This window comes from Anarhichas minor, unplaced genomic scaffold, assembly GCF_050575085.1.
Source record: "Anarhichas minor isolate MPS153535 unplaced genomic scaffold, ASM5057508v1 ptg000136l, whole genome shotgun sequence".
NCBI classification, from domain to species: domain Eukaryota; kingdom Metazoa; phylum Chordata; class Actinopteri; order Perciformes; family Anarhichadidae; genus Anarhichas; species Anarhichas minor.
This window is the reverse complement of record NW_027466582.1, coordinates 18,306,743-18,322,500: the sequence shown is the minus strand read 5'-3', so window position 1 is coordinate 18,322,500 and position 15,758 is coordinate 18,306,743. Positions and strand designations below refer to the sequence as shown.

The 15,758-nt window shown below is 44.3% G+C and overlaps 1 protein-coding gene across 2 annotated transcripts in view; it reads left to right on the top strand.

Moving 5' to 3' along the window:
• disp1 (dispatched homolog 1 (Drosophila)) overlaps positions 1–15,758 on the top strand; it is an 88,680-nt gene that overhangs the window by 57,476 nt on the left and 15,446 nt on the right. For both annotated transcript variants that reach the window (XM_076084614.1, XM_076084615.1), the window contains one exon: positions 5,047–5,731. In XM_076084614.1, the coding sequence (XP_075940729.1) occupies positions 5,088–5,731 (644 nt within the window). In that variant the 5' untranslated portion in view covers positions 5,047–5,087. The remainder of the gene's footprint in view (positions 1–5,046; positions 5,732–15,758) is intronic.

The window sequence follows — 15,758 nt, the reverse complement described above, 5'->3', positions numbered from 1 at the left end:
TGCCTGCTGTTGATGTTATTATTATTATTAGAAGCAATGTGGTTATTAAGCGTCTCTTGACTGATTCCTGGTAATTACTGCCTATTAGCTTTAATTAAAGGGATGCAGGATGGCTGTCGCCCGAGGCCTCTCCGCGTCTCACACCCCGTAATCACAGACTTCACATGAAAGACGGCAAGAAGAAGCGCGTCGTCATCACCTGCGTTATTCCCAAACCGCTCGCTGTTGGAATCATTACGCATGTTGGTTTTTGGTCGACTCTCCTGGTTATTTAAAGGGTACGTGCGCTAAATAATTCTTCTAAGCAAGGGTGTGTGTGTGTGTGTGTGTGTGTGTGTGTGTGTGGCTGTGTGTGTGTGGCTGAGTGTGTGTGGCTGAGTGTAACTATCCTTACTGACACGAGTAAATCCCTTAAAGCTCCAGCTTTTGTGGTGAAAATGAGGGGGGAAATGACACTTCATCACATGTGGAAGTCTAGACAGTGTGTGTGACCTGTCGGGTTAACTGGGAGCGATTGTTTAGGATTCAAGGTCGCCTCATTTAATGCTTCTTTTTCATTAAAGTTCAAAGCCAATCAGAACCAAAGACCATCTATGTACCCGTTATATTGAAGAGCTGAACTTTGACATCATTACTTCTTGCTGTGGTGCAGATGTAGGCAACCTTAGCAGGCGGTACTTTAAGCAACGGCAAACTAAAACTAGCAATAAGTGTGCAAGAGTTTTTTTTTAAATGTTGAAGTGCCCTCTATGTTGCACAGTCTGGTATTTACGGTACCAGATTTATTGTTTTTTTCTGCGTACCGCCCCTACTCTGCCTCCGATTGGCTACAACATATTAGCTTCTTTGCAGAGTTCCTTTATCTTACTGCTGATGAACAAGACTGTTGGAAGGTGCATAGAGTTATTGATCTCAACTCCCATGTGGATGTTGCCATAAGTAATTAATCTTTGTGTCGATACAACACATTGGTTATCCAGAAACTTGAAAAAATGAGGTGCCATACCTCATATCAGAAAGGTCATTGACCCCTGTTGTAGTGGATTTTAAATGTTTTTTTGACAGTTAAATTCTGTAATTGTAATCCAGAAATCCTGATGTTATACATTTTTGACAAATCGGAGGATGAGGTAAAGAAAGTAGGAGGAATACACTGCTCCTTTATCCCTTACATATTTGCTAGCATGACCTTCTTCTCTTCTGTTAACAGGTAATCACTACCAGGCTGCTCTTTGGCAATGCTGATGTGCTCAGTTATTCTGGCGTCTCTTTGACCGGGAGCACAAACTAAATTTCCTCGTTTGACAGATGGAACGGCGGCAGCCTCTCTGAGCCGTATAGTTCCAGTGGGTGCAGCTTTTATTTTGAAGCGAGACACAAGACCCTGCTTGTGTCCGCACAGTCTGCCCTAGATGTCTCACCTGCCTGTCAACGCTCGGCATTTGTACACACACACACACACACACATGTGCACACGCAGCCAAATTCCTGCAGACTTGGTTGCTCATTTTTGTAGCTCTAAACCATAGATTATTCTCTGTATATTATTTCCCCCGTCTTGATCTCCATGAGGCCTGCGTGTTTCCATCCACGCTCTGACAGGCTCCTGACAGCTGTGGGAGCCAGACTAATGACTTCATCTGGGTTTCCCTCTGTGCTCTGCTATTCCGAGCTCTTTTCGTGGGCTCCGGAGTTTACCCTTGCCCCCCCCACCCCCCCACCCCACCCGACGGGGCTGTCATGCTCAGGTTTCACCGCTCGCTCATGTCGAGGTGTCTCGGCGCGTTGGTCGCACACGCCGCGTCTCAGCGCTCGGCGTCGGATGGGAAAAACAGGCTTGCGTGACGCATTGTTTGCCGCTCAAATGCAAGCAGTTTGTGATGAAATATTCTTCTGGGGTCATGGTTTGGGTGAAATGAAAAACTTCAAGCGTAAAGTGAGTAGCTAAGATAAAACTCAAGGTGTGTACTTTTGCTTTTTACATGATTCAAACAGAAGAAGACAATACAGGTTCTTTAAAAATGGAGTCAATATTAATGGCTGAGTGGGCAATGGGACAATACGAAGGAATCCTTTTTTACAGGATATATTGGAGCATGTTTAAAATGCCGCCGTAGTTGCTTTAGGTCGGCAGCATCTGAAACATTCTCCACGTCACCAGTCTCATGTCGAGGGTTTATCTCTTGATGACATCACAGATAGTCTGGGCAAGAAGGAGTTTTTCATTATACGTGTTGAAAAAAACTCAAATGTGTGACATTTGAAAGTTCTACGCAGTGGAAATAAAAATGCTCTAACTATTATACATATTCAGAATGTCAGACGCCAGTTGTTTCAGCTGTGACCAACAGATTATTTGTGTTTGCGGATGATCAGACCAGGAGATTGTAATCATTGTCAAAAATGTGAGCCAACCCAAATCGCTGTAATGACCCTGGCTTATATACGTGCTCCGTGGCCTCGAACTCTGAGGCACGTTGCATGTCAGCCAGGGATGTCAGGGCAGGTATTTGGCCCTGGGCAGATTTAAATACTTAGTTCTTACTGAATACTTCCTCGTCCTGCCCAGAGTAGAGATGTGTTTCCGTTATTAAAGACGAACAATGCTGTCTTGTTCTTCACACCATTTTATTGACTTTTAGATTTTTTTAGAACACAGAAACTATTGTTTGACACAGGTTTAATGGCAATTGTGTAATGTCACAGAGACCATGTTCCCCCTCTCCCTCTCAAAAGTTGTCGTCTCTTTATTTATTAACGCTGATTATTTTTTGGCCATTTTTACACTTTATTGAAAGTGACAGGGATTTCGGGTTTAATGTATTTTGCTAAAACCGTGGTTACATAGAGCCACGGTTTCATAAAATTGTAGAAGCTGCGATATTCATGGTGTTTCTGTTTCCTGCATTGTTGCCCTGTGAAAACAAATCTAAACTGATGGTCCATTTAGAGTCAAATAGACCATAAAGCAGGGAATGTTTTAAGGCGGGGCTACCTTGTGATTGACAGGTCGCTACCACAATGTTGTCTGGTCTGGGAGTTGTCCGTGGTTTTTGTTTTACAACTTTAACCTTTTCACAGTGTTTTCACTTCATGAAAGTTAATTGGAACATTTTGGTTGCCTGAAAATATGTCTTTTAGCGTTCTGTTGTAATTAGCTCCACCTTCTTGTGTCACCCGTGGTTGCAAAACCACGGCAACGGGCAAAAACCAAGATGGCGACGGCCAAAAAACGAGGTGGAGACGGCCAAAAAACGGGGTGGAGACGGCCAAAAAACCAAGATGGCGATGGCCAAAATGCTAACCTGGAGGCTTCATAACAGCAGTCCACAAACCAGTGGTTTGACGACGACACTACGTTCACTTCTCTCTCTAAAGCCTTATAGTTCGATTCTGTCGTCCAGGCTCGTGTCCGGGTTCTTTCCACCGTGGCGCTGTAGTTTGGGCTCTGTTCCAACGACATCGGCCCACCTCGAACTACCGTTACCTGTGAAACACAACTCAACCACTTCTGAAATTTTCAAGCCGGAGAGACGCACATCTTTTCTTTTCTTTTTTCTCTCCTCACCCTTTCCTCTTACTTTGCTGAAATAGCCCCATCCCATATCCACGTCCCAGTCTCCTGTGAGTATTTGGTAACTGAAGCCGAAAGCGCATATAGGGGCTGAAACTGTAGCATAACGTGAACCTCCTGTTATTTCTCAGTCTGTTGGAACCATTTCTGCAGTCCCCCTAATGCAGGGTGTCTCACGCTCTGTAATCCATACAAACACCCAAGATTCATGCCGGGTCGCCTTCATGCTCGGTAAATCATATTGGTCTGAAGCGGCCCTATTTGATGTGACTGTTGTGACTCCGATGAGGAGACAGAGAACCAGTTCAGTTTGCCAAACGTTCCAGTGGTGATTCAGTAAATCATTTAAAAGAACTCCTCCCTGTCTAACTCTAGTGGGCAGGCGTCTGCAGACAGTATCTGCATGAGTTTTCATTACACTGTAATCATTACCTCACCTCTTGCGGTATTTGATCAATTCCATTGCAGTAGGTAAAAAATGTGGATTAAAAGCCGATGAGAAAAGGTGAAGGTCCCTGTGATCATTACATGTGTGTCAGTTCATTGGCAGAGTGGCCCCCCTGCACATCGAATATCAAGTGCTTGTTCTTTTGTCGACAAATTGTAGTCGAAAATGCGGCTTTTTGTATAAATGTTTTTGCATCTGTAATGTAATTAGTGTGTTTCCTCAGTTTGCAAAATAAGTGAATTATATTTTTTTATGCTACCACTGGAGCCCTGTCACTTCCTCCTGTCTCTGTCCCTCTCTTCAAACGCTCTGAATGGAAACGGCTCTCCTGCTCAGTTCCCGAGGACTTGTTGTCTGCCCTTTTAAGAGATCATCCAGTCTAAAAGAAAAGAGATCTCTGTTCGAGTAAATTGATCTTGAGTTATTTGTATTGGTGTCAGACTTAAATACCAGATAAACAGATCACTCATGCATCTCATCTATTTCATCTTTTTGTGTTTGGCATTTTGAGGAACAACCATTTGTCCCTGCCATTCTCATGTAAGAGTTTCTTGCTGACGGCTAACGCATACAGAGATGAAGAAATAGACCCTGTTATCAAATTTGCAACAATGTGTTTAAGGAAACTTTGCAGCAGTTTGGGAAATATGCTCAGTATCTCGTCCGATAAACATGAACATGGATTTCAAAAGACAGTTAACTTAGCCCGGCATAAATACGGAAACGGGTTCAGCGGTAATGAAATCCACGCCAAAGAAAAACAACTATTTGTGTTTCTTATTTGTGGCCTATTGGCCCAGCAGTTCTGTCCTGGAGTAGAAAGTCACCAGAAAGAAATGATCCAGTTCATAGCTCCATGTAACTTGTCATTTTAACATTGTGGTTCTGTATGGAATAAACTAACAACAAGAGGGATTCTGTATTTATTTAATGGTTTCCCCCTGCCTCCAGGAGGCAAATCCAATCTCTCACTTTTTACTCCGTTTCCTGCTGTTAACCTGAGCTCTCTTCCTGTTTCCTTCAGAGGAGTGACAGCGTCCTTGCCCGGCCCGCTGGGAGAGGACCATGGCCCTGAGCGACGCCTGTGGCGACCCTCTGGCCCTCAGCAACGGGGGGCACCATCCTCTCAGCGCCAATGGAAACGCCCCCTCAAGCGCCAGCACACCGGTCAGCGGCGGCCAGGACCCCCTTACAGCCGCCCCCGCGGCAGACGGAGACGAAGACGCCGCCGCGCAGGAAGCAGCGCCTAAAGTTCAGCAGAGGTCGCACGTCGTCCAGAGAGCGAACAGGCCGAGCCAGAACGGCGGCGTGGTGGTCAAACAGAACGGCTCCCTGAGGAAACCTCCCCCCTCCTCCCCGGCGCTCACAGACTCCCAAAGTCCGGCCAAGCGCCACCTGTCCTCCACCCTCTCCTCGTCCTCATCCTCCCCTTCTCTCCAGCCCCCGCCGCTCTGCTGCCAGCACTGTCCCTTCCACTCCGCCCCGTGCTGCCCCTGCGGACAGCAGGAGTGCCCGCTCTTTCAGAATCCAGCTCCGGGGCCCGGCTCCGCCCCCCACCCCGGGACCGCTCCATCCTGCCCGTGCTGCCTCTCCGCCTGCACGTACTCTCACCCCCATCCTCCTCACCCGTCCTCCCCGCTCTGTCTCCAACACCACCACCACCAGCAGCGCTGGCAGGAGCACCTCCAGAACCAGACGCCTGGAATCAGGTACGGGGGAGGGAGGGGCTTTGTCCTGTTCTCTAATAGATTACACCTCGGTTTATTCAACAAACAGTGATTTGTTCTAAGCATTCTGCTATAAATGTTGAACTAATTCATCTCTCTAATAGCCGGAGACACCTTTAGTGTGTGTGTGTGTGTCTTGTAAGTTTTGTTGTTGTTTTTGGCCGCTGCTTTTTCAGTGTGTGATCGGATGCACAGGATCAGAACTCAGCCGTGGAGACCTACGTCCGGATTGTGTCATAAGTCAGTTCGGACATGCTTGGTCCAGTTGCAGAGAGCGTATATCTCTCTGCACCAAGCTCCGCTGTGTGTTTGCTTGTATGTGTGTGGATGATTATGTATTCATTGACCCCAAACATATCCCCAGTTTGGGTAACAGGGGGCCTCTCATAGCCCCCATCACTACCTGCCTGAGCCCCCATGCTTAACAACATGCCACATCCATGTTCAGGATCATGTTGGGCCTGGAATGCAGCGTGAGTGGCGGTTAAGGGACTGTGATACATACGGGCAGGATTTTGGTTGTTTTTACCAGCAGTTTTCTCCAAATAGAGGCAGTCACGGTTTGGTAATGGTCAGGGTCACACCACCATGACGGCAGATGAGAGTTTGTACACTGACTGATGGAAGTCAATGATGAGCCTTTTGCCCTTTTGAGGTTTTTTGTGAGTTGTCGTGGCACAAAGCTGCGATGTGTGAGTTAAACTCACTTCATGATTTCACTGTAGATTTAGTCTTTGCTGTTCCAGACAGGTGTAAACAGATGTAGTGCAAAAAGAGCACGCAGGACACCGCTGGTTCCCTAACTTGTTGCCAAATCCAATAAAACAAAGAACTCAGAGTACAGCATTTAAGAGACTGGAGTCCTTCAGAGTGAAGGTACAACTCTAAACATGTTGGATCATCCTTGTACCAGTTGGAAACCTTACTTCAGACATTTAGTTCCAGGCCTGAATAGTCATCCTAATACCAATATATTTTGTGCACTATAGCATTATTAGATGCTGATAATGAACAGTGAACAGGGCCATAGGCTCACTCAAGGGGGGCTGACCAGCATCCATCATCATTTTAGTGGCAAGCTGATCCTCTGAGTTTTTTTAACTGTTTATCTTATAACATTAATCATTCAAAATTCATATTGTCGATAAACAGTTAAACGGTTACATTTTCTAACATCCCTAGTTGTGTCTCTAGCCTTCAAGGGTCAGCGGATCTCTTTGTCTTAACCTTTTATAAACTGCAGTCACAGTGAAGATACATCCGTCACCTTGAACACAGGCTTCTGAAAATGTGGGGATCTGATCAGCTTTAATAACAATAATAAAAATACATTTTATTTGTACAGACACTCTATGCCTATAGTTGACGTCCTCGGTCGGCTCGTGGTTGTATCGGCTCTTATCTGTGTACGGCTTTGTGTCGTGTTTTGATGCCTCCGCGCCGGGAGAAATGTCTGTTTTCAGGTTGTGCGTCCGTCCGTCCGTCCGGTCCATTCTCGTGAACGTAATGTCTCAGGATCTATCGAAGGACTTTACACAAACGTCTAACAGGATAAAATGTTGAAGTGACACATGACTAGTGGGCGGAGGCATACAACCATTCTAGTCTACAGTTTTCTAGTTTGCTCGACCCTCCTGGCTGTTGGGATACAAACAGGCAAAGCAAAGTTTATCCACAACACGAGAGAGGAATCTAGCAAGTTACAAAAATTTAAATAAATGAAACCTGCATGCCAGCACGCTCATGGCCACCATGCCTTCTCCAGTCAGAAGCAGAATGTTAGCATTGAACTCATTCGTTGGCAAACTTCTTCTTTCTTTCCTCGAGCGATACACATTCAGTGAGTTGTTTTTTTTCCCCTTTTACACCAAAACCACAGGCCCTCCACCGCACGTGAAGCTGGAGCCATTTAAAGCCTTTGCATAATCATTTGCATAATCCTATATTTACCGTCTCCACAGAAGTGATTATTTACTCATGTCAGCTCATTTTTCCTATGATAGCGGCTCGTTGTGGGGAATCTGATTTACATGAGACTTTTTTACATCTTCTTCGCTGCTCCACGTGGAATTTCCCTCACTGAGATGAAGTCGGATCTCCCCTCATCATTTTCATTAGAAGGAAAGAACGCTGTGGGTGGCGCTGAAAGCTGAGGTTTTTGGTGTAGCCACTGCGCACCAGACCCGATGGGTGGGCAGAGAGACGCACAACCCCCCCCCCCCCCCCCGATTATTTCTCCTCCCCGCTCTCAGTTTACTTTCAATTTTGTCCTTTCTTCTCTCACTTTATTAAGTCTCTCCCTCTCTTCTCCTCCCTCCCTCTCTCTGTCTTCCCTCCATCCCTCCCTCCTTCTCTCTTGTCTCCCGTTCCACATCAGAATGGGGAGCAGATGTGGTGCGGGACGTTGACGTCTGCCAGGTTTATTTACCAAACAGGTCCCTCTTGTTCAGCGATGACAGGTTTGAATTACGGGCCCCGGGGTTCACTCCAAGACTGCACCCCCCCCCCCCCCCCCCCCCCACTTTCCTGTACAGTTGTGTGTGTCAGATGGTGAGATTAGACGTAAGGAAACTATATACCTGTCTCACTTGTGTAGTTTTGCCCTCGCCTCTCTTTTTATTTCAGGGCTGTGTGCTGGCTGGAGTTCGGCGGTAGTCACATGGACATAAACCAAGAGACAACAGATCCCTAATCTCCTCCATAATTTGAGGGTATGCAGTCAGACAAGATGGTGTCAGATATCGGTTTTATCTGCCTCGGAGCCGCAATTTGCCAGATTAGCCGAGGGATTACATCTGTGATCACAGCGCGCACACACACTGATAAATCGTAACTTTATCTCCTTTTATACGTCCGTTTCACAACAGGGGATTTTTCATGCCCCTGTTCTCGGCTTCACCGAGCATTAATCCATTTAGCAAGATTAGCCCGTACTTTGTTTCCTAATGTTTCTATTTTTGAGAGCGATCAAAAGCCTTCGGGGTCTTACCCACGAATGAAATGAGGCAAACCTTTTGGAGAAGGCGGGGCACAGCTCAGCGGTTTCTGGAGAGTGCGCTGAAAAGAAAAAGAAGCACATTGAGCCCTTGGTCTTTGTCTTTTTTTCACTCTGGGTCTGTTAAAAGTGTTAAGAGCTCGTCTGCGTCTCCGCTGTAAGATTATCTGTCGGAGCCGTTTTATGTGTATTATTTAGGATCGGACGGAAACGGCGTGTCCTTGGGATGTCAGCTGTTTGGGCCGGGTCAGCTCAGTGTGTGCCAGCAGGTTTAAAGGTTCTCCAGGTGAGAGCCTTTAAGACGCAGCACTGGATCCCAGTTCCTCTGTGCTGCGGCTGCTTGTTTGGGACGTTGGGCCAAAGAATGCAGGTTCCAGTCTTTCTGTTTTACTTTTTTACTTTTTTTTTTTTTTTTTAAACACTCTCAATAAGTTGATTGTGATGAATTTCCATTAACGGGATAATTGTAAGAATCGTCACCAGTGACTTGAAATCGCTCTTTAGCTCGCTATCATGGTAGAGGTGAAAAATACAATTTAAAAACAGGAATTATTATAATATATATATATATATATATATATTATAATTGTATTTATCCACACACAGATTGATGTTCTGCTTGTTGGTCACATGTTGTGATAAACTGCTGCTGTTTCCTCCTTTACTAGTTCTCAGCATCTACTGGAGTAAAATGTAGCCACACGTTGGATCTTTTTCTTCTCTCTGCCATGTGTGTCTCTTGTTGTACTGAGCCGGAGTCGGTGTGTGTGTGTGTGTGTGTGTGTGTGTCAGTGTGTGTCAGAGTAAAGCACAAAGAGACAGAGAGAGGACGTTTAAGACGAGGACGTCTCACTCCAGAACTTCTAAAGTACCGATAGCAGAACCGTTAACTCTGGACCTTATCATACCGTGGGTATTTTACTCATTTAGAACCGGTTCCTGTTTGGAAGCGAGTTTCGGGAGGCGTCCGTATTCTTAATTAAATGTAAGGCAAAGTGATTTTCGTGTTTCAGAATTATTTTAGCCAGTATAATCATGACATGACATTTTTATATCGTCTCATATCTATCCACAAATAGAGGTGTTAAGTTCTCTCTCTCTGCGCTTGAATTTCTTTGTTTTATTTTTGCTTTTGAAAGATGACCAATCCCTGCTGTTGAGGCAAAAGCCCAGAGCGTGCAGTCCTAAATGGTTATCCTGCAGTTAAGTATGCACACTTGGATCACAGCTCCAGTTGCAGGGCTCTGAGTGCACACTTGTGGCAGATGCAGCCCAGAATGAGACAACACAGATTAAGTCTAGCTCCGGGGTAAGCTGCTCCTACCTGGAGCCTGCACACACACAGCCACCAAACACTTCACTGACACTCAACCATCCGGGGGTCACGTCGAGTATTTAACCCCCCCGCCCAAGCTCTGCTCTCCTGGAGCTCAATGTTTCTGCCCTCTTCACCGATGCCTCTCTCGCAACAGCTCCCTTTGTTTACGGCAACCACGAGTTTGGTTTAGATTCACGCCTTGTCAGATAGCAAGAATTCCAGTCTCACTGCCTCCGACGGCGTCTCAGAGAAGGTCAGCTGTTATTATCTTGAGCGAGTTTGAATCGCGTTGTCTTTGTAGGCGCCAGCTGGTTTGGTTGCTATGAAGCTGTATAAAAACATGACGACTCCAAAGTGAGGAGCGGTTCATCATGCGTAATTGAGCAACTTTTTATCAGATGGATGGGTCCGAACTATTATTATTTTTTGGGTGGACCATGCATGTCTGCATAGTGTTGACCTGTCTGAGCTTCATCAGAAGCCTTAGTTGTAGTTTCTGCTCTATGTTTGCCCTTACTACTTTGTTTTTGTCTCTGGTCTCCCTCCACCTCTCGCTCTCTTGTCAGACAGCTGCAAGCCTCAACCAGCAAGGCTTTGTCTGAAAGTGATCCATATGCTCTGTATTTCAGGGTGTCAGCTCGACGAGGCTTAGCACATTATAAATAATAAGTGTTTGAGAAACCAGCCAATGTGGCCGACCCAAAGGCCTCGCACTCTTCTGAACCTGTAAGTATATAGTATATATATATACTGTATACATATAAACACAGTTCAGTAGTTTACAACCATCCTTTTAGAAGTGTCATGCTTTTATTCAAGTGTAGAAATCTGCCCTTTTCTTTCTTGTTTCAATATATGTGTAGAACATTTCTGATGCAAAGGAACTATATTCGGAAAAAAATTCCATTTCAGTACTTTTCAAAGATGACTTTAAGAATATACCCAGGTAGCAACCTCCGGTTTTGAAAATTAAAGCCAATGCGAAAGAGTCTTCTCTCTACTGACCAGCAGGGGGCGACTCCTCTGATTGTATAGAAGTCTATGAGAAAATGACTCTACTTCTCTCTTGATTTATTACCTCAGTAAACATTGTAAACATGAGTTTATGGTCTCAATCTCTAGTTTCAAGTCTTCTTCAATACAGCATGATGTTCATTTAGTAAATTATGGTCCATTTAGAGTTAAATAGACCATAAAGCAGGGTATGCTTTAGGGCGGGGCTACCTTGTGATTGGCAGGCCGCCACTGCTACCAGAGCCATTTCTTTATTTCCTTTGAGGGATTTAAGAAGAAGCTTGGAATAGAGGCAGAGCACAACGCATTATGATCTAAAAAAAAAAACATGCACACCAGAGAAGAAAACAATTGGCGTAGAAAATGCAACCAACCGCTAACAAAATACCTGTAGCTAGCTAAAAATGATCAGGTCTCAGCATGACAAAGTATTATTTTAGCACCGTACGTCTACCAGGACGACTAAATGATGGGACACGTTGCCTGTTAGCAAGTTACTGTAGTTAGCTAAGGCACAGGAAACATAATACTGCATAGCTTTGTGATGTATCCACATTGGTGGTGATATGTGATCCTCTGGGCCACTTTACCTTCACAGTTCATTTGCAGGGAGACAAACTAGCAATCAGGGTCTTTTTAAAAGCCTGCAGGCTCCATCTTCTCTATACACAGAAAGAATTCAGTTAACAGCCCCAGTTACATGGTGTTAACCTCCACTGAGAAGAAGCGTGTTGATATGTATGTGTATATTTTGTGGCTCCTGGGGCTTGTGTGAAGAAGCTGGGTGATGGATGGAGGAGATCTACTGCCGTCTAATCCTCTGCACTGTAGCAGCTGCGAGGTTAGCCCAGGATAAACGTGTGATGCATGCTGACATTTTGAATACAAAACAACTGCTGGTGTTTTTTAGGAAACATATGATTGTATACATATCATTGTATATTGGTTTAGGAGAAGCATGCGGTTGCTTTTCCTTTTTCACATGTCGTGCACTGGTTAGTGATTGCGTCTGGTTGCTATGAAAATGAATATATCCACGGAAGTAGAAAAGTGGAGACATGGTAGAGTACTCGCTCTGGATGAAGGGAAGGCTGAAGCACGTATGGGAGAGGACAGACCTGCCGGTCTATGTGGGTTCAAGAGGTAACGTGGGTGAGGGGTAGGGCTGCACCCTCTCGGTCGGTTAGCCCACCAATCGGTCATTTGGTCACTAAGATTTCTTTAATGGATTAGTCATTTGTTTATGCTTTTTCATGCTGAATGTCTTATTTTGAAGAACCTTATGAGCACATCTCTGTTAAACACAAGATTTAAAGTGGTGCTTTTGTGTGATTCTTGGTTTACAGATTAAATCGACAAACTGATAGTTTACTGAGTTGAACGAGTGTTAGTCTACTAAGAATATCCTGGCTAGGAAATGTCTCCAGTCCCATCGTTTGGGTCAAGAGCTGAAAGTGGACAGGGCCGGTTCAAGGAGTAAGCTAGTTTCCTGTTATTTGCCCCTCCCCCCGTGATAACTGTTTCCCTGCTTTCTTTCTGTCTTGAAGCCATCTTAATTTCTCTCTGTACACCCCCCCCCCCCCTGCCCCAGGTTTAAAAGTATAGTTCCTGGGTTTGAAGCAAAGCCCATAAAGATGGCCATCCCAGATCAAAGGCCCAGCGCTGTCCCATGAAGCAGGATCAAAGCCTGATGGGAGCAGGACATTGTCATAACTTCTCATAAGCTGGCTGAGCAGCTAGCCAGGCCTCAGCTGGATAAAGATGGCTGGTTGAGATTTTCCCAGCACTTTGAAAGAGATAAACTACTACATGTGTCCAGACTGTGGCCAAATGTATTTGGGTTTTTTAGGGCTTTGTTGTCTTTGATCTGTTCGGGGTGTACTTTACAGACCAGCTAAATAAATGTTTTACTCACTGGATGTACTAGGTTTCAATAAGTGATAGTCATTTGTTAATTTGTAACTCAAACATGACATTTTCAGGCAGTGGACATGCTGCAGGAAGCTGAAACAATAACTAAACTTAAACCTTAATAACTTTGCAATAAATACAAAAAACCTGAGCTCACGTCTGCTGCTGCTTTAAGCGAGGTGAGGCTCGGTACTTTTGGCCAAAACAGGAGCTGTTTGTCGTTGCAGCTGCAGCAGGCTCACAGATGAAACGAGCAGTGGCTATTTGAAAAAAAACAAAAAACATGGAGTGGTGCGAACAAGCCTTTATCTTGTTCCAAATGAACGGACCAAAAACATCGTCACCAGACTAAAATAACCCAACCAGCTCTACCACATGTAAGTCAATTAGTGAGTGCGACAGCAGTACAGTCAGCCAGTGAATCAGCGGTTCTCTAAATGCAGGTGTGGAAATCCCCAGATGTTTGTAAGAGTTGGAGGGTGTCAGAAAATGATTTATCCATTTGTTTAATTAGCTATGGTATGAATATATACAGAATACACGGGAAACACAATGATATAGTGTGCATAGTCAGTACTTGCTCTCAAAGATGTAAACCTAAAGATTAAAGCAGTATATTTGGCTTTTTTTGCTTGTCATTACATTTGCAACAAACGTTTATTTTTTATAACTGTGGAATGTGTTGATTATATTCTCAATCAGTCATTTAGTCCATAAAATGTCAGAAAAAATTAACCATTACAAAACATTACCGTTACAATTTCCTAGATGACATATTCAAACGACGGTCTAAAGCTCAAAGATGGTGTGTTTGAAAGCACAGATCAATCCAAAGACCCACAGGTGGCAGGAGATTTCATTAGGGTCGTCGAATAAATTAGCAGAATGTCTTTTATTTAACATTCATATCTGCAGTTCACTTTTGAGCCACGTGAGGGAGCCTGAATGTTCGTATTGATCTGATAATTGTAGCTACTGACAACATTAAATCTAGCATGAAAGAGTACAATCTCTTCAAGGAGTGAGATCATCATATAATAAGTTTAGGTAGCTGAATGCATTTATCAAGTCTGATTTATAAAGTATCTGACGTGTGTATATGTGTTTAATAACACATGCAAAAAACAAGGTTGTGATTTATTCAACATATATCTCAACCGGGTCGGGAACGTTCATTGACGCACACATTAGCTCTGCTCACGATTTATAGAAAAGGCCTCTTGTGATGTGGGTCGCAGTGGTTCTCCAGAAATAACGTTTGGGAGAACCAACAAATATCTGCTTTAAAGAAGCTGGAACCAGTGAAATTTTATTTATCAAAATTGTCAACACATTTTCTGTCACTTGACTTACATTAAATTTAGCAATTCACTTCTACTTCATGTTTTTCCCCAATGTTAGACATTTAAAACAGAGGTGCTCGATGTTGGGCCTGCAGAACACCTAAAGGGGTCCAAAGTGAAATATTGCTTTAAAGGGAAACTAAAGTTCAGCTAAAGTGTAGTTTATGTTCACTATGAAATAGTTTCACTCTCAATATTTAGTTAAGACATCATTAGGATTTCTAGAGTACATGCATGTATTTAATGGGTTTTATTTCTTCACATTAATGTTTGTTTAAAACTAACGGGAAAAAGCGGCACACCTTTTTCAGATAAACAGCCAGGTTCTGTGTTTCTATTTCCTCTCCTGCACTTTGCGAACCTCCACTTGGAATTTTCCAGACCCCTCCACCCCAAGCACTCTCCCTTCCTATCTCACACACACACACACACACACACACACACACACACACAGTGTCTCTCTAAGGGAATAGGGAGGACAGGCTTTGACTCAGCCATCATCATTAAGGCTCCTAGCCTTAGGGCCTGGGGCACGGTAAAATGATCTTGGTCAAAATAGCATCAGATATCATAGTTCCATTCTTTGAGATACGTTTGATCTCCCTCTAAGTAACGATTGATAATTGAGACTGCAGCGACTGTCGGCAACAAGGTGTCTTTATATCACCAGAGCGCTTCTCCAAAGCCAAAGGAAACTAGAGGGGCACTTGGAGACGATATTGAAATTCCCCGACTGATGGTATTGATTTAAGGAAACCAGCGATATATGAAATGATCGTCTAAAAAAAGCAGAAGAGAGACTCACATAAATAAGTTCTCTGGCTCTTTTAGGTTTGGTTCAAAACCAAAGAATCCAAATCGTGGCATTTGCATTCTTCTTGCTAACGAGAGCTGACGTTTGTCTCTCTGGTGTTAGGGCTACATGGGTAAGAACTTTGGCTGTACCCAATAGTTAGAAGCTACATCAACGGTTTACTCTCATGCACGTACCTGCTTCTAACGGGGCGCTCTAGCAGCACCATGAATTACATTTATATGACCACAATGACACAAAATCAGACTCTTTTTGTTGACAACAATGTGATGAAGCATAGAGAAAGAAAGAGAGAGACTGAATAAAGCGCAAAATGAATGTCCGGCGTTGCATAACTGAATATCATTCTGTGCACACTTGAGGAATGTTATCGTTGCCAACCATACTGAATAGATGGTGAACGATATTCTTCGATAGATTCCTGCTCCGGGGCTGTCATCTCTGCATCTGTCTGACTTCTTTTTTTAGCCAGGAGTATGAACAGATGCCTGTGGGAGGAGGTGAAAGGAACTCTGATGCTGCAGCAGGTGAAAACCATTGGTTCCACCTGTGGAGGTCCTCTAGGAGACCCTGCTGTTTGTTCCCACTGGCCACCCAGGCCCTCTTAAAGTTGG